Source organism: Sminthopsis crassicaudata, chromosome 1 (genome assembly GCF_048593235.1).
Source record: "Sminthopsis crassicaudata isolate SCR6 chromosome 1, ASM4859323v1, whole genome shotgun sequence".
Taxonomy (NCBI): domain Eukaryota; kingdom Metazoa; phylum Chordata; class Mammalia; order Dasyuromorphia; family Dasyuridae; genus Sminthopsis; species Sminthopsis crassicaudata.
In genome coordinates, this window is record NC_133617.1 from 753,160,977 (window position 1) to 753,178,694 (window position 17,718).

General features: G+C 56.3%; 1 protein-coding gene across 4 annotated transcripts in view; it reads left to right on the plus strand.

Annotated features, from left to right (window-relative positions):
* The window catches only part of ELMO1 (engulfment and cell motility 1), a 220,402-nt gene extending 203,358 nt beyond the window's left edge, over positions 1 to 17,044 (plus strand). For all 4 annotated transcript variants that reach the window (XM_074284521.1, XM_074284523.1, XM_074284522.1 and 1 more), the window contains 5 exons: positions 2,214 to 2,326; positions 6,520 to 6,627; positions 9,277 to 9,359; positions 14,187 to 14,264; positions 16,630 to 17,044. In XM_074284521.1, the coding sequence (XP_074140622.1) occupies positions 2,214 to 2,326; positions 6,520 to 6,627; positions 9,277 to 9,359; positions 14,187 to 14,264; positions 16,630 to 16,830 (583 nt within the window). In that variant the 3' untranslated portion in view covers positions 16,831 to 17,044. The remainder of the gene's footprint in view (positions 1 to 2,213; positions 2,327 to 6,519; positions 6,628 to 9,276; positions 9,360 to 14,186; positions 14,265 to 16,629) is intronic.
* The last annotated feature ends 674 nt before the right edge of the window (positions 17,045 to 17,718 follow it).

Genomic DNA, 17,718 nt, shown 5'->3' on the forward strand with positions numbered 1-17,718 from the left:
GAAGGGGGGAGGTTTTTTGGCTCTACTTCTCTGCCTTTGATTATTTTTCTGAGAACAGTGCCATTAATTACTTTCCACTTTGGGAGTTTTAATGAGTGAGGGAAGGGCATCCAGCACTAATTGAGTTGCTAATGGGCAGGAGAAGCAGGGCTTTTGGAAGCCATTCTGTCTTGTTTTGGAGGCGAAGATCAAGCCAGGTGGACTGGCCAAGTGGGCGGTGCTGATGGTCAGCAGTCAGGCCCCGTGTGCCAGGCCGGCCCAGCTCTGCCCTCGGCCCAGCCCCGGGGCCCGATGATGAGTCAGTCCCCTGTACCCAGGCTGGTCTCTCCGAGGGGAGGACGGCCTTTCTCCCCGTAGCCCCTCTGGCCCTGACCTCCACACGGGCAGCTCCATGTTCCCCACGCTAAATTACCCATGGGGTCGTCCCAAACCCACGACCTTGGGCTTTCCCTACAGCCTTAGGTGCAGCCCAGCCCAAAGCGTGCGCCCGGCCTGGTCCTGCCCCCTCGAGGCTGGCCCCTCTTACTTTGGAGAGGACATTCTCACCCGGGTCCCTCGGGGCCAGGCTGCTTCTGGAGTCCTTCCGAGTCCCTTTATTACGAATCCTGCCCCCGTGTATCTCAACAACTGATCCGAGAACGAGGGAACAGGAGCTTTTATGTTTTTATTTTTCAAAGAAACTTTCCTTAAATCTGAATTTAAGCCAATCGATAAGCATTCGTTAAGCACCTACTATGTGCCAGGCTGGGGGTGGCAACTGCAAAGAAGGGAATAATTCCCACCAGGGCCGCCTCCCCCCAGTTTAGCCTTGGGGAATGGCCTTGGATGAGCTGCTCGGGATTTCTAGGAGCTGGTCCAGGTGACTCTGCTGTAGAACCGCGGGCAGTCCCACGCGGGAAAATGAAATTGCTTTATACTGGGGAAAGGGGGTGCCCCGGTCGTTCTGCAGTTTTTTATAACAAAATAGGACAGGCCCGTCCTGAGCAAGAGTTAGGGGCCAGCAGGGGCAGCCCGAGCGGGGACTGGGGCCATGGTTCCCGAAGGGCCCCGCTGGCTGATGTAGGAGAAGCGTGGGCTGCTATCTGCACTGGTGGAGGGAGACCCGCACTGATGAGCGCCCCATCACCGGGTGCTGACACGTGGCACTGCATTCACTCAAGATGCTGGCACGCTGACTTCACTTCTTCATTCCTTCAGCCCCCGGAGGCTCTGGGATTCCCATCTTAAAGCTGAGCAGACTGGGGCACAGAGTGGAGTCAGCACTGAAGACAAGGGTTCTTTCTTGGCATCTCGGTGGCTGCAGTGCCGACTGCGGGGCCCAGGGAGCCCCGAGTTCAAACGCGGCTGCTCTCTGACTTGCCCGTCCTGGGCCGCTCTCTTCAGCTCTGCTGCCTCCGTTCTTTTATGTGTGAAATCAGAATTAATAAGGTCGACGGGAGGCTCGTGAGAGAATCCACAAGTGCTCTGCTAACCCGGAAGTGCTCTTTAAGTTCAGAGTAAAGCGCGATCTGGACGGTTTTGTTCTGATCGACAGTTTGCCTTCTAGAGAAAAGCACAACGCGGAAAAACTTGGGGACTGGCTTTCAGGCCCGGCAGCTCTAGACGAAGAAATGTCCACGGGTGTCCCAAAGTCTTAGTGCAGCGTTAAGCTTGGACGCCTGAGGGTGAGGGAGGGGTGGGTGCTAGCCACAGTGTGTGTGTCTCACTGGGGGCCCAGTATTTTCCAAGGAACTTGAGGAAAGTAGGAAAGGACAGAAGTTGTCGGTGTTTAAGCCCCTGCACGGGGTCCGCTGGCCCTCACCGTGAAGGTCCCACGCCCCCGGGGCAGAGGTGCTGGGAGAGCCGAGTTTGGGGTTTCTGTCTCAGAAGCTCATCTAGAATCAGCTGTCAGGATCACGAGTCTCCAAACTCTGCTCCTCCATCCGTACCTGGATCTGGGGGCTCGGGAGAGAAGAGGAATGTTTTACTATTATTTTATTTATGTTGCTATTGAATTAAATTGTTAGGGGTTTTTAATGTGCTGTAGATCTTATGGCAGACTGCTAAACGTGAAGCCCATTGGTGGGGGCTCACGAACTGTGGATTAGAAGGAATTCTGACCGATAAAATGCCCCAACGTGGGCCGTTGCCTGGGAGTGGAGGGAGTGGGAAGGGTATGACCTTGTGCCCCCCACCCCCTCCATCCATTTCGTGTTTTCTGTTGGCGGTTACAGGGAACTGAAGGAGAAGATCCAGCCTGAGATCCTGGAGCTGATCAAACAACAGCGGCTGAATCGCCTTGTCGAGGGCACCTGCTTCAGGAAGCTCAACTCCAGGAGGAGACAAGGTATGTGGCGGGCCCCACGTGAGACCCACTTGTGGCAGAGAACGGGGGCTGGCGCCTGCCCACAGTGGGAGGGGCGCCCGGAAGGGGGTCCTGCACTGGGCCATTCCGAACAGGGGGGCGAATGCTCCCAGGTGGTGGATCTGGGCTTCATCAAGCGTCTAATAGGGCTCTCAGCCTGGGGGGGCCAGACCAGTGTGACCGGGAAGCCAGGCTGAGCTTAAGGATTAATGGAAGGGGGGAGGGCAGTCCCTAGACCCGAGGAGCTGGGCCCGCTTCTGCTGAGTGTGGGGGTGGATGAAAGCACAGCCTGCGGCCTCTCCGATTCGCAGAAAGCAGAGGCTGGGAAGGAGCCTTGGAATGGAGAACTGGGATCCATGCCGGCTCCGGGAGCGGAACCTCGGGCCAAGTCTTAATAAGGTGAAACATCAGGGTGACAGTAGTAAATGTAAATCCTTGGATTCGGGCCCAAGAAATCAATCGGATAATTACAAAACGGATAAGACCTGGCCAGAAATCAGTTCATGTGAAAAAGATCTCGGGAGACCAGGAGCATTTCAGTTGCACGATAAACACCAAAATGTGTGAAACTTTAAATTTCACTGCTGGAAAAGTAGGATGATCAGCATGGAGGAGGGGCGGGAGAAGGCGGGGTCCGGCTGTCCTCTGCCCTGCCAGATCCCCTCGGAATATTGTGGAATGTAGCCTGCAATGTCGCCAGCCCTCAGGACCTCACTTGAGGAAGAGCACTGACCAACTGGCATGGGTCCTGATGAGGGGGACCAGAAAGGGGACACTGGCCGGACTGGGAGATTATCTGTCATGGGAGTGGGGCCCATCAGCCTAGAAAGGAGATGCCTGGGGGTAGGTCTGAGAGCTGGGGGAGCTGCACTGGACGTGGGCTCTGCCCTCCCAAGGTCAACCGGGGGGAAACAGCGCAGAAGGTGCAGAAGGAAGCCGTGCTCGGACCACCGGTAAACACTAACTCCCCTGTTTGTCGTCTTTGGGGAGCATCTTCATCCCATGGCCCAAGCTGACCCCTCCTAGAGCAGCCAAGATCCGGCCACTCCAGGGTCCTCGCTCTAACTGACACCCCAAGGTGCAGGGGGACAGGGGAGCAGAAGGGCACCCCAGGCCCCTCCGACAGACAGACTGAGGAGCTGGCTTTCCCCCACACCCACGGGCAACGAGCAACACAATTTCATGGAACACTGAGCGGAAGCCAAAGGACCCCTGGAGTAATTGGAGCCAAGGGGCAGCATCTGCACAGAGGACAGAGAAGGTGAAGACATGGGGGACAAGTTGGCAAGATGCTCCCGACCGCCTGCCTCCATCAGTCAGATGGGAACGTCGGTGCCCGGAGACCCGGCGGAAATGCTGCTGGGAGTGAGGCTCAGCATCCAAGATGGCAGAGCCCGAGGCGTGGGGCACCCGGGGAGGGAGCGGGCGGACCCCATGGAGAACTAAGCCGCCTTTGTTTTAGCAGGAAGGTGGCTGAACATCAAACGGCATTAAACAGAAAAGGTAGCTGGAGAGAAAATAACTCTGCAGAGACCGAGACGAGCAGAGGCCCATCGTCCCGAGACCTTTCCCAGAGGAAGCTGGAAGAGCAGCAGAGGGCACCCAGGGGGACAGATCTGGGGCCAGTTCTCTGATCCCGTGAGAAAGGGTAGAACGGGCATCTGGCCCCCCACTGCAGCAGGTCGCTCCCTTGCTGGATGTGCTGGAGGAGAGAGCACCCAGCCAGGTACTGAGCAGGGAGCTGGGCCGGGAGGGACGGCGGTTCAGACCCCGAGGGCTGATTCTTTAGAAGCCGTGTCACCATTTCACCTCGGCCCTTGAACCCGGTGTCCTCCCACCAAGAGGAGGCCGTAGAAACCGCTGCTAACGGCCCCAGCCGCCCTCCTTCCTCCGGAGCTCTCAGTCTGATTAATGAGCTCATTTCTTCTCCTTATGGAAAATAGATAATGATACATTTGCCTGATTGAAACTCATATAGGGAACTCTGGGGATAATCACGTCTGCCTCTTCCAAATGTCCTCACAGAAATAGGAGCCGTGATCAGCTCCATGTGAGCCGTTCTGAGGCGACTCCTTACCGTTCTGCTCCCCCCCACCCCGACTCCTACACTCCTGCTTTGGGCCTCCACATTTGTCTTTTAGGGCCCAGCCCCTGTATTGGGGGCCGTGGGAAAGGCCCACAAAGCGTTGAGCTCCCCCTGCAGCTGGCCAAGGTGCTAAACCCACAGCTCTCATCCACATGCCGAACTTCCGAGAGGCTCTTTTTAAAAAATTCTCTTTAAAACACTTAACAGTTTGAAATGAAGTCTGGTCCATTTCTAAAAGAAAACTCTACCTGGGAAATCTTCCTTCTCTTCCACAAGAGATTTCCCATTCAAGAAATATCAGATTAGACACAACTGGAGGGAAAATGCTCCCCCCAAGCCTGGCTTTGCACAAATGAAGGTTTTGATTCCAGGCTTCTGCAAGGGGCTGGCAGCCTTTCTCCCTGTGGCCTCACTCAGGGCCTGGAACTGCCCAGGCCAACAAAGGCCCCCAGGGGGATAACGAGGGGAGCAGGAGGGCCGGCTCAAGCCCACCTCTGCACAAAGCCTTTCTTTGTTTCTCCCCAGAAACACACACACACTCACACACATGCTACTGGTACCTTCCCTATGAAATCACCTCCCATTTGGACTGCTTAGTACCTCCAGGTACTTAGACTACAGGTACCTCCTGGTTCTCTAGGTGCTCTCTCCTCATTGGAGCTTCTTGAAACTCAGGGCTCCTTCCCCCCTTTTACCTCTTTTTTAGCTCCCTCTGCATTCAGCACAGAACCTGTCTCATGACTGACGTTTAACACGTGCTTGTGGCTGACGGCCTGGGTTTGGGGTGTGTGGAGTTTAAAGTGTTGTTGAGACATTGTGGCAAGACCTTACCATGCACAGTGCACAGGAAGCTCAGAGAGAGGTCAGGACTCAGCTAGATGAGCACCCATGTTGGAAGGGCTGTGGGAATGGCCAAGGAGGCAAGTATAAAGAGGGAGGGGAGGGGGAGCAGACCTTGAGAAGCTCTGGCATTGGAGAAGATGGGGAACCAGCAAGGGAGAAGGAGAAGGAAAGGAAAGAACTAGGGGAAGAAGCAAGAGGGGGAACCAAAGGAACAAAGAGGATCAAGGGTGTGAGATTTGGAGTCCTAGAACCTGGATTCAAATTTCCAGCTCGGCCACTTCCTGCTTGGATGACTTCAGGAAAGAGTCTCCACCACTCTAAGCCTCGGTTTCCTCACTGAAATGGGGGTCATATTTCATGGGCCCCTCAGTGAGGGGCCCCTCCAGTTCCTAGATCCAAGGATTCTGGGGAGCACATCCAGGGGGATGGAGCGGTCAGCAGAGTCCAACTGAAGGAGGACGAGGGAAGGTCCAATACGGCCAGGTTATAAGAAGCGGAAGAAAAGTAAAAGCATCAGAGGCAGAGATGAAGAAAGGTCAAAGGATGCTTGTGAGGAGACAAGCAGTGGGTCAGCACTGTGATAAAGAGAGAACAAGGGGGAGGCAGGAGGGAGAGGGGGGCAGCGTACCCCCCGAAAGCAGGAGTCTGTGTCTGTGGTAGGAGAGCGAGGACCAGAAGTTGGGGTCACTGAGCTGAAAGTACTCAGTCCTATGACCTCCAGAAGCTTGAAACCAGTGGGACACTTTCTTTCGAAGCATCCCCAACCAGAGTCCTGCCTGCTAATCGGTCCTTCGTCCATCATTACTTCCTTATTCCGCAGACAGTAATGGTGGGCAGACACTAGTGGCGGGCCTGCTTCTGTGCCTGTGCTTCGTGTTGCTAAAGGAGATTTTGCTGCATTCACCCCCCCCCAGCAAGGTTACCTGGAAGTTTTCCCATTTTTCTGCCTCCACCTTCTCCCCGGAGGACGGACTCCCAGAGATCAGCAGTTGGAGCCACTTCCCCATTTCTGTAGCTTTCACAGCACTTAGTCTAGCGGCTGAGAGAGTTAGCGCCTAATCAAAGCTTTATTCCCCACAGCAGAGGGGAGGGCCTGTGACCAACAGGAGGGCAGGGCTCTCCAGGGTGGACACGGTTCATCCCGCAGGACCGAACGCCACACACACCCCGGCTGCTCAGGCTACTATCGTGACTGTCGGGAGTCGGGGGAATCGCTCACCTTGTGAACCCGTGTTTTTTCCCACAGACAAATTTTGGTATTGTCGGCTATCACCCAATCACAAAGTGCTGCACTACGGAGACCTGGAGGAGAGCCCCCAGGGCGAGGTGCCCCACGACTCCCTGCAGGACAAACGTGAGTCACCCCCTCTGGGCTCTGGAGCCCCTTTTGCGATGCTCGGTGGGGAGCACTCCCACCCCTGGTGCTCCATCCAGCCTGAGCCGGTGAGCAGTCATCAAGGGCTGCTGAGTTAGAGCTTTCAGAAATGAAAGGCCCAGGACCCGCCCGCGAGGAGCAGGTGTCTGAGGTCACTTTGAGGCGGGCGCAGCGCTGACAGCCAGAGGAGTCGGGATGTCATGTGAGCTGACAGTGAAGGGATCGAGGGGTTCTGAGGGTCAGAGGGAAAGAGAGGGCATGCAGGCTCGGCACACCCATTGGGCAAAGGCCTGGAGAGGGGAGACAACGCATCCTGGGGGAGAAACGGCAAGGCCGTTTGGCCAGGGCTGGGACGTCCACAGCGCGTCCCTGGGGCTGACCCCTGTGTGGGTGTGGCCACAATGAGCGCCAGGCCTCTGGGAGGCGACCCTGACAGGGCTTGGTGGCAGGGAGTGGCGATGGTGGGTGTCCTTGGAATCTGATGGGACACCAAGGAAAAGGCAACTTCAGGGGCCCGTTTGTCCCCGTTGTTATCCAAAGTCTCACAGGAGAGAAATCTCCTTCCCTGGAGTCTGGGTCTTCCCCAGGATTGGGACAAACTTTGCCCCTGTCACGCTCCACCTCCTGCTTGAGCTGCGTTCATTTGAATGCCTGCAGCGCTGTCCTTAACCGTCTGCCCGGTGGGGTGGGGGCAGCTGAGCCAGCCTGCGGGTGCCAGTCGTGCTCCGGAGGGTTGAGGGCTCCAGACCAGGGCGAGGCCGTGAGGGTCTGAAACAGGCAGCAGCGGGGACGGCGCTCAGGGCGTTCTCCGAGGGCCCCTCCAAGGGAAGTCAGGGGCCACCAAGGGCTCCCGCTCCCTTTTATGGCCAACAAGTTCATACCTGACCCTCCTGAGAAGCCCCTCCCCGTCTCCACCTAGGTTTTCTCGTCATCACAGGAAGCTTCTGCCCTGGTGGGAAGGCTCTCTGGGAAGAAACACGACCCCTGAGCCATGGCCCCCAGGCCCCTAACACCCCCCCCCCATAGTCACTCAGTTTGGAATGGGACCAGCCTGCGGAATCTTGGGGCAGAGGGAACTCTGCCTCCCCCTTCTTGGTTTCTGGCAAAAGCTGTATTTGGGTGGCTGTCAGCACCTGGGACAGTTCCCTGGGGGACTCTTACTTAGAGGCTGAGTGCTGGGCCAAGATCACACAGCCAGGATCATACAGGTCACACTTAGGGGTGGGAGCTCCCTAGTGTCTGACAGACTCTCATCCCCCTCCTCCAAGGCTGGGGGCTTCTCCCTTCCCTCAGATTTTCTCCAACCCAGTGAGACTGGGGGGAGGGGGGGAGTGTGTGTGAGTGTGTGTGTGTGTGTGTGTGTGTGTGTGTGTGTGTAAGGAAGGAGCACCTTTGGGAGGCTCTGCAGCTGCAGAGAATCCCCCAGGAGTCCCCCACCCCATCTTCCTGGAGCCCACCCCCAGCTCCAGAAGGGCTCAGCCCCCATCCCAGAGCTCTCTCCTCCCGTGACCCTGGGAGCTGGTCCTGGTCATCGCTCCCCTGCGCCCATTTTCCTTTCCCTCTCTGTCTCTCACTGTGGGTTTGGGGGCGTCAGTGACCTCGAGCTCCTCGGCCCTCCAGCAGCATCAGCCAGCTCGCCAGCTTCTCTGGCAGGGACCCCTTTCAGTTCGTTGGTCTGCTCCTCCCTCCCTGTGTGGCCGAGGCCAGCCCGGTTTGGAGGCCTTCTTGGGAGGGGGATTTGGGACACAGCAGGTCCATGGAGAGCCTGTTTCCGGGGAGCCCCACCGGCCCCCCAGGCTTCTGCAGCCTGACTGGGCAAGCAGCGGGCTCAGACAGCTGTGCACGGTTCAGCAGGTGTCCCTTGTCGCCGGTGTTGTGAGCCAGAAGCCAGAGGGGGCTCCTTGCCTGGGGGCTTGGCCACTACACGCACCGCCCGTGGGCAATAGTGTGGGCTTTTAAAGGGGGAGTGACCAGTGGGTGGGGTTGGGGAGGCGCTCCCCACATTAAGGAGCACAAGCTCCAGGGGCCGCCCAAGTTCTCCTAAAAGCAAAGGGGGGGCGGGGTCAGTCAAACCTGAGGAACTGCTGAGCACAAATCTGGGCCTGCCCTGGGGGCGCCCACCTGCTGGGGGGGGGGGGCTCCAGTGGGAGCGAAATCACAGGCCCCACCCCCAGCGCGCACTTGCCGGAAGGGGCGGGTCAGAGGAGAAAACGTCTGGGGATGCTGAGTCTGAGGGAAGTGATGGGCAAACAGAAGCTGACACTAGGTGTGCGTGTGCACGTGTGTGTGCAGGTGAGTGGGGGGTGTGGATGAGTGTGAGCACGATGTGTGCACGTGGGTGTATAGATTGTGTGAGTGCACGCTTGCACCGCGTGTGTGGCTGTGGGTGCGCATGTGGGAGGGGTGTGAGTGCACCGTGAGCTTGTATGTGCATGCTGAATGCATGCATGTGTGGGCGCATGTGTGTCAGTGCGTGTGCATGTGAGTGCACGGAGGCGCGAGGCTCTATTAAAGGAGCCTGGTGGCGGGGGAGGGGCGCAGGCGGGCTGGGCACCCGTGGGCTCCCCGCCCCTCCCCCAGCGGCTCCGGCTCGGGCACGGAGCCCACGCTGTTCTTTGTGCTTCGCAGTGCCGGTGGCCGACATCAAAGCTGTGGTGACGGGGAAGGACTGCCCACACATGAAGGAGAAAGGCGCCCTGAAGCAGAACAAGGTAGGCTGCTGGGCCGGGGAGACTGGCGCCTTTGCGTGGAGGCCCCGGGACTTCCCTGAGCCCCTGGCGGCTGTGGGAGGAGAATGGGGTGCAAAGGCGTGTCCGTGGGGGGGAGGGGGTCTGCTGAGCTCAGGGCCCAGGGGCTGGGCGGCTTCGGCTTCCTGGGGCCTGCGGGCGCACTGAGCCTCGGGAAATCCTCCAGGGGTGAGAGCTGGCGGGCAGGAGCGGAGCCCAGAGTGGGCGCCCTCAGAGCGGCCTGGCGGACGACGGCTAAACCCTCATTTCTAGCCAAGATTTATCCGGGATCTGGGTCAGGGGAGCGCTTAGTGATCGGCGGGAGATTACCTCAGCCCTGCCGGGATTTCAGCCCCTCTCCGGGGACTAGCTCAGCCCTGCCGCGTCTACACCGACCACCAGGCTGAAGGGGATGACCAGGGCTTCCCCTACGCATAGACGCGGCCGTCCCCCTCAGCAGCATCCCGACTAGCTCCTCCCTGTGCCGGGGGAAAGACTGATGGGGGGATGCTCATCTTACCTCACCGTGGGGCGGCCCCTTCCTCAGTGCGAGGCTAGACCCCAGAGCTAGGGGGAGGCCCGTTGTAACACAAAACCACCCAACGAAATAAGAGCAATTCATTAAAGGGAGTCCTGGGAGATGGCGGTCCGGAGTCAGAACCGAGAACATCCAGAAGACAGGCCCTGGTTACAGCACCTGGGGATCCTCGCTTTGCCAAGGATCCCCATAGGGAGACAGGCAAGGATGCCTACTGCCAGCTCACCATCTGCTCCCAGCCCTTCTTCACTGGGTGCCCCCTGCACCCTCCCCTTCCCTAACGTGCCTATAGGCACCTACCCAGGGACTTGTCCTCAGTAGGATGGAAACTCCTTGAGGGGCAGAGAAGCTGGTTTTGTCTCTCAATTCCTGAGGCTAAAACAGCCCCAGATATACAGTAGGTACTCCATAAAGGCCAGTTCACTCTTGAGCATCACTGGCCATCTCCCTGTCCCACTTAGAATGTCAGTGTGGGACCCACCCACCCACCAAGGGAGATGGCGGCCCCTCTAGCAGGGAGGCCTCCAGGCAGTAAGAGGTTCCTCTGGGTGGGCTCATGGAAGGCAGGAACCAGACCCCAAGGGGAAGCACGGAGAAGAGGGCCATGTGCTGCCCTGAGGAGTGAGCCCCCCACCCAGTGACACCATGGATCCATCCAGTAACACAAGGACCCATGAAATGGTTTGAACTAACAGAGAGAGACAGAGGGGGAAATGGTGGGAGAGAGAGAAGAGGGTAGACTTCCTATCCATCTACCCCATGCTCTGTGTCAGGACAGGGGGGTTTATCATGGCCAAAAGCTCGTCCCCCTCCAGCTGCCAGCACTGAGCTCTATTAGTCGAGCCTGGGCCATACTGGCAAAGCCCCCTTAGCGGTGTCCTGAGCCTGGAAGTCCCTCCAGGCCGAGATGAGGCCGTGCAGGTGGGTGCAGGGATATGGTCATTCCTGATGGGAGGAAAATGGACTCGGGTAACTTGGATCAAAGAGCCTAAAAATGGCAGCTGAGGTTGTCCCAGCTCTTCATCACCTCAGCCAATAACCAGGTAGCACCTGAATGAAGGAGTGTCCAGAGTGGCCCAGCACCAGGGGGCAGTATGATGGGGCACTGGCCCGAGGCTGGACCCCCAGAGGCAACATTTGTGGGGAGGGGGTGAGTGTGCCCCAGGAGCAAGGGGCATCCCCCTTCACAAGGGAGTATTGTAGCTCCCAACTTTTTCCTCCAAGACACCTCCCAGTGAGATCTGCAGCTCCTCCATCTGTACTGAGCCTGGGGAGCCCCTCCCCTGTTACCACTTGTTAACTTACCTTTAGTCCTAGTGAGTGACCTGCTCCTACCTAAAAGGGGGGGGGCTCTGTCTTTGGAGCATAATATAAACCACCTGCTCAGGAGGTAGATAAGGAGACAGAAGTGAATGAAAAGCCTGGCACAGATGGTTGATAGAGAGTTTGGGGCTCCAGACTTCCCCTGGATCTCTTCTTTCTATCTGTCTCTGGGTCTCTGTCTCTGTGTCTCTTCTGTCTTTCTCTGTGTCTCTTTCTGTCTTTGTTTGTGTCTGTCTGTCTCTTTCTCTGTGTCTCTGTTTCTGTCTCTCCCTTTGTCCCTTTCTGTCTCTCTTTCTCCCTTTTTCTTTCTCTCTGCCTGTCTCTCTCTCCCTCTTCTTTTTTCCTCTTCCCCTCCAACCACCTCAGGGATAATTTCATCCTTTAAAAGGGTGAAATCTATTCTGGATTTGATTCTCACTAATAGGAACTGATTTCTGGGATGGAAAAGTTGAGATTCTTAAGGGATAGAGGACAATCCCAGGGGAGAAGCCAGAATTTGGGCTGTTTAACACCTTTATCAATGACTTGCATAAAGGCATTGATGGTATATGGCTTATAAGAGTGGTAGATGAAACAAAATGTATGACCAATTCGGAATCCAAAGAATCTTGACAGAAAAAAACATTAGTCTAAAACTTCTAAGATGAAATTAAATGGAAAAAATACTAAAAAAGAAAAAAAAAAGTCTTGTCCTATAAAGAAAAGTTTTGTTGAATTAAAAAAATACTTTTCATGTATTAGAGGAGGCATGGTTTAATGACAGTTGTTTTGAAAAAGATCTGGAGATTTCAATATGAGTCAATAGTGTAATGTCATAGACAATGAGATTTGGGACTTCATTAGAAATTCTGAAAATCAAAGGAGAGATTAGCAATATTAATACTAAGAAAACTATTTAACTAATTAATAAAACTAAGAATTAGTAATTTGTAATGGAGAGAAGCTAGATGCATTCCCAATGAGAGCAGGGGTGAAACAAGGATGTCCATTCTCACACTATTATTGAATATTGTATTAGAGATGTTACCTTTAACAATAAGAAAACAAAAAGAAATCAAAGCAATTAGAATAGGCAAAGAGGAGATAAAACTATCACTTTTTGCAGATGATATAATGGTATACTTAGAGAACCCTGGAGAATCAACTAAAAACTTATTTGAAATAACAGCTTTAATAAAGTTTCAGGATATAAAATAAATCTACATAAATCAGCAGCATTTCTATATATAATTAACAAACCCCAATAGCAAGAGATAGATAAATTCCATTTGAAATTTTAAAAATGTAGGTAAAATAAAATGTTTTGGCATCTAACTGCTTATAACAAACCCAGGAGCTATATGGACATAATTAAAAAACATTTTTCACACATGTAAAGTCAGATCTAAATAACTGGAAAAATTATTCCAGTGTTTATGGGTAGGCAGAGCTAATACATTAAAAATGATAATTCTACTTAAATTAGTCTACTTGTGCAGTTCTGCACCAACCAAACTGCCAAAAAATTATCTTATTGAAGTAGAAAAATAATAGCAAAATTCATCTGGAAGAACAAAAGGGTAAGAATGTCAAGGAAGGACGGGGGCCTAGCAGTACCAGACCTAAAACTCTATTATAGAGCAGTGGCCATCAAAACCATTTGGTACTGGCTAAGAAATAGAGTGGTGGATCAGAGTTATAGGTTAGGTTCACAGGACACAATGATCAATGACTATAGTAATCCAATATTTGATAAACCCCCAAACTCCAGTTTGTGGAATAAGAACTCACCATTTCACAAAAATTGCTGGGAAAACTGGAAAATAACATGTCAGAAACTCGACATAGGCTTACGTCTCATCCCATATCGAAGGTCAAAATGGGGACATGATTTGGGCAGAAAGGGCGACACTGTCAGGTCTGGGCCACAGGCTCAGTGTGAGTCAGAGTGTAGTGCCAGTGAGACTTAGGACTCCATCAAGAAAGGATGCAGGAAAGTGACCCCCCCACCCCGTCCTCTGCCTTCCCTATTGGGGCACTTCTCTTAAGAATGAGGGTGTTTGGAGGACTGGAAACAGGAGAGTGAAGGGCTCCTATTTGTGCACTGAGGTTATTGTCTGAGGGAGCTGGGGGAGGGTTAGCCTGGACAAGACAGAGTCCCTGTCTTCAGTACCCAGAAGGCTGCTCGCCGAGGGAGCCAGATCAGCGGTGGGAGGAGTGAAGAGGGCCCTGAGGTTCATCAAGGCCCACGAAACACTGTGTTCCAGTGCCCTGGGCTGCCTGGCCACTCTCCGGTCTGTTAGGGCAGGGATTCCTTCTGAGTATAAGCTGGCCAGGCGGCTCCCAAGGCCCTTCCCAAGGCCCTTCCCAGCTTGGCTTGCCCATGGCTAACAGCAGTTATGGAGCAGGGCAGGATTTGAACTCAGATCTTTTGACTCTGGTGCTTGAGATCTCCTGTTCCTACAACCTTAGTTCTCGGCCTGGGGGATTTCCCAGAAAGTGGGAGCTCCCTAGAGGCACATCTGGCCTTAGGGCATCTGGTGCACCTTCCCCAGGAGAGAAATGGGGGTGGTCTGAGACCTCGAGGGCCCTTCCATAATCCCCCCAAATTCCCTCTGGAGCATCCTCCCCCCCTGCTGTGCAGAGACAAAGCGGATTATCCTCCCTCTGCCCTGCCTCCTGCTGAGTAGATTGATGATTCCACTTCCCCTCCCCCTGCTGAGCAGTGACAAAGCTGATGATCCCCCTCCCCTGCCCCGCCCCCTGCTGATGATCCCCCTCCCCTGCCCCCCTGTTGTGCAGTGACAAGGCTGATGATCCCCTTCCCCTGCTCTCCTGCTGAGCACTGAGAAAACTGATGATCCCCCTCCCCTGTTTCTGCCAACCCCCCTCCCCCTGCCCCCTGCTGATGACCCCTTCCCCTTGCAGAGCAGTAACAAGGCTGATGACCCCCTCCCCCTGTGTCATTCTAGGAGGTCCTGGAGCTCGCCTTCTCTATCCTCTATGACTCAAACTGCCAGCTGAATTTCATCGCTCCTGATAAGCACGAGGTAAGGGCTGCTCACACTGGGAGGACCAGCGTGAAATGAGGGGGGATGTGGGAAGGCAAGGGGTCTCATACTGTGGGAAGAAACCAATGTCCTAAGAAAGCCAAGCAAGGCCTTTGAGCCCTCAAACCCGGGAAAGGGGGGCCAGCATTTTGTCAGGCCCTAACAATAGAACAGCTGCCCCCCAGCCCTTTACACGTCCAACCTCGCTTGATGCCCCATGACCATCCCCGTTTTACAGATGAGGAAACTGAGGCAGGCAGGTTCCGTGACGCCCATGGGGGCTGGGCTTGACTTCAGGGCCTCCGGACTCAGCCTCGCGCGGCCGCTCTAGGACGCAGGAGCCTTGGGGCGGGGCCTTGCCGGCCGGGGTTGGTCCGGGACTTTTGCCTCTCTCTGGACGCTGGGTGCTGACTGGAAGCCTGGCACGCGCTTAGTAAACGCCGATTGGCTGGTTCCGAGCGGAGGCCGCCCCGGCATCTCCTCCGGCTAGTCCCGACCCCTCTGAGGCTCTGGGGGAGTGGCCGCTGTCAGGGAGCCTTTCCCCAGCCCCAGGCTTCCCTCCCCACGCAGAGATCCCGCCCCCCCAGAGCCCAGGGAGGCCGGCCCCTCCGCTTCCCGGCTCGGCCGCGTGGGGCTCCCGTCAGCCCTCGGAGCTTATTTCAGAATTTCCCAAATTAAACTGTTCTCTGTCTTCAGTTTTCTCCTTTACAAATCATTTAAAGCCACGAATTTTGCCAAAAGAAAAAACAAGGCTTTTAACAAGCTCGGGACTCTCTGCTGTCAGAATTTCATATTCGTCTCCTTTATGCCTCCCGCTGACATTTGCCGCACGTATAATTTGTTTCTCCGCTAAAACACGCCGGAGCTATATTTAAAATGCGCCCGTCAGCGCGAACTCGGAAGAGGCGTTGGGAGAGAGCTGCCAGGGGTGGGAAGCGGGCCTCTCCCTGCAGTCCTGGCGGTGGGGGCAGCCGGCGTGAGGGCCGCGGTGGACGCCGAGGCCCGGAGGCCCCGCCCAGAAGGGGCCGTCCACGGCCTCCTCCCCCAGCGGAGGCTGGCCTCCCTCTGCTCGAGGCGGCGCCCCTCCCGCCTCCCTGATCCTGCTGACTCCGTGGGCAGAAGCGCAGACAAAACCGGGAGCGGCCCTGGAGGCCTGGCCTCCCGGTGGTCTGGGGAGGGCCGGGACCGGGCCGGGACTAGCGGCCTTCATCCCCACTGCCTCCCCCTGGCCTCAGTGCCCTCCTCGGAGGAGGCTCGGCGCAGTGTCTGTGTCCCTGCCCCTGAGCCCGGGGCCAGGCTGCCCCAGAGCCCGGGAAGAGACTCCCAAGGCCTGGGCCAGGCTGCTCAGCGGGTTCTCCAAGGCTTGTCCCAGGGCTAGAGAGGGACAGGGGGTGGACCGCAGACTCTCGGGGCTACAGGAAAGTTCATTCAGGAGCCCCAGGGGGGCCAGGAGCAGATCCCTCCTCAGTGTCCTTCCCTGGAAGGATAATCCTGACCCAAGGGCAGCGAGTCTGTGCGGGTGTGGGCGCGTCCCCCCCCCCCCCAGTTGTGCACGTTCTGTCTGTGCGTGTTCTGCGCGGCTCCTTTAATTACATGTTATACACAAGCATGTGTCATTTTCAGAAGCGCTCCAGGCTGTGGTAGTTCTAGGTGCACGTGTCTGCGGGAGGTTTGGGGCTTCATTATGTATAAGTATGCGGTGCGTGTCTGCACATTTGTGTGTGTATGTTACACACGAGTGCACATGGCTCTCCTTGTGTGTTTATAAATGTTCCATTTGGTTACATGTGTGCACACGTGCATCTATTTGTGTGTGTTTATGCACATAGAAACATCTAGATACATATGTATCGGGTGTATATATGTGTGTGTCCATCCAGCCGTGAACATCCACACAGGCACGTGCTGCTCTGCACACGTGTATATTTGCATCATGCATAAACATATCTGGATACATGTGCATTGAGTGCATGTGCCCACCAAACAGCCCACAGTGTGCATTCTCTGCACACGTGTATATTTGCATCATACAAAACACATCTAGACACACATGTAGAGTGCATGATTATGCCTGTGTCCACCTGTAAGCTCTCCCACACACTGTATTGCTCTGCACACGTGTATATTTGCACACGCTGCACATCACACAGAAGCAGCGTGTGTATCACCCAGCCCTTTCCCTCCCTCGTCCCCCCTTAAGCTCCATGAGGCTCTAACTGGCTTTCAGCGGGGGAGGTGGGGAGGGGGGGAAGGAGAGGGGGGCTGTGCTCATCCCCTGGCATCCCCCTGGAGCCCTCCTGCGGCTGGGTCAGCCCGCCGGCAGGGGGCGCTAACCCGAGCCGCTCTCTCCCTCCCCGGCCCACAGTACTGCATCTGGACGGACGGCCTCAACGCGCTGCTGGGCAAGGACATGCTGAGCGACCTCACCCGCAATGACCTGGACACGCTGCTCAGCATGGAGATCAAGCTCCGGCTGCTGGACCTGGAGAACATCCAGATCCCGGACGCGCCGCCCCCCATCCCCAAGGAGCCCAGCAACTACGACTTTGTGTACGACTGTAACTGAGGGCGCCCCCTGCCGGCCGCCCGCCCCGGGGCCGCTGGACTCAAAGACAGCCTCGATCACTGGAAACATGAGTGAGAACACGGCCAGGGCCCCTCCCCCTCTGCCCCCCTCCCCCGGCACTTCCTGCCCCTCCCCCACTCTCTGTGCCAATCAGCGATCGCTGGCCCTCAGAGACTTCGAGGCTCCGCCCACCTTCTCACTGCTGTAGCCCCAGGACGGACGGAGCCGCCCGAGGACGCCCGAGGGCCCGGCCCGGGCTGGGGGTCACCAGAGCCGGCTGCCCTGTCTGCCCCCTCCCCACCGAGCGGCCGGAGCGCCCGGAGGCAGAGGGAGGAGCGACCCGGACCATTGTGGCTCACCCCGCCTGTCACCCCCCTCCCCCTCCGAGCTCCACCGCCCGGGCTTGAGCCCAGAGGATGAAGCGCTGGACTCGCACCCCCAGCTTCTGTCCGGCCTGCTCCAGGCCCCGCCCCAGCCCCGCCCCCTCCTCTTCCTGACGCATTCTAGGCCCCTCCCCTTTCCCCAGCTTCCCTCCAGTCTGTTAACTCAAAGCACAAATTGTGAAGCCCCTAGTTGTGGTCTCCCTCCTCCTCCTCCTCTTCCTCCTTCCCCTCTCCTCCTCCTCCTCCTCTTCCTCCTTCCCCTCTCCTCCTCCTCCTCCTCTTCCTCCTCTTCCTCCTTCCCCTCTCCTCCTCCTCCTCCTCCTCTTCCTCCTCTTCCTCCTTCCCCTCTCCTCCTCCTCCTCTTCCTCCTTCCCCTCTCCTCCTCCTCCTCCTCTTCCTCCTACCCCTCTCCTCCTCTTCCTCCTTCCCCTCTCCTCCTCCTCCTCCTCCTCTTCCTCCTCTTCCTCCTTCCCCTCTCCTCCTCCTCCTCTTCCTCCTTCCCCTC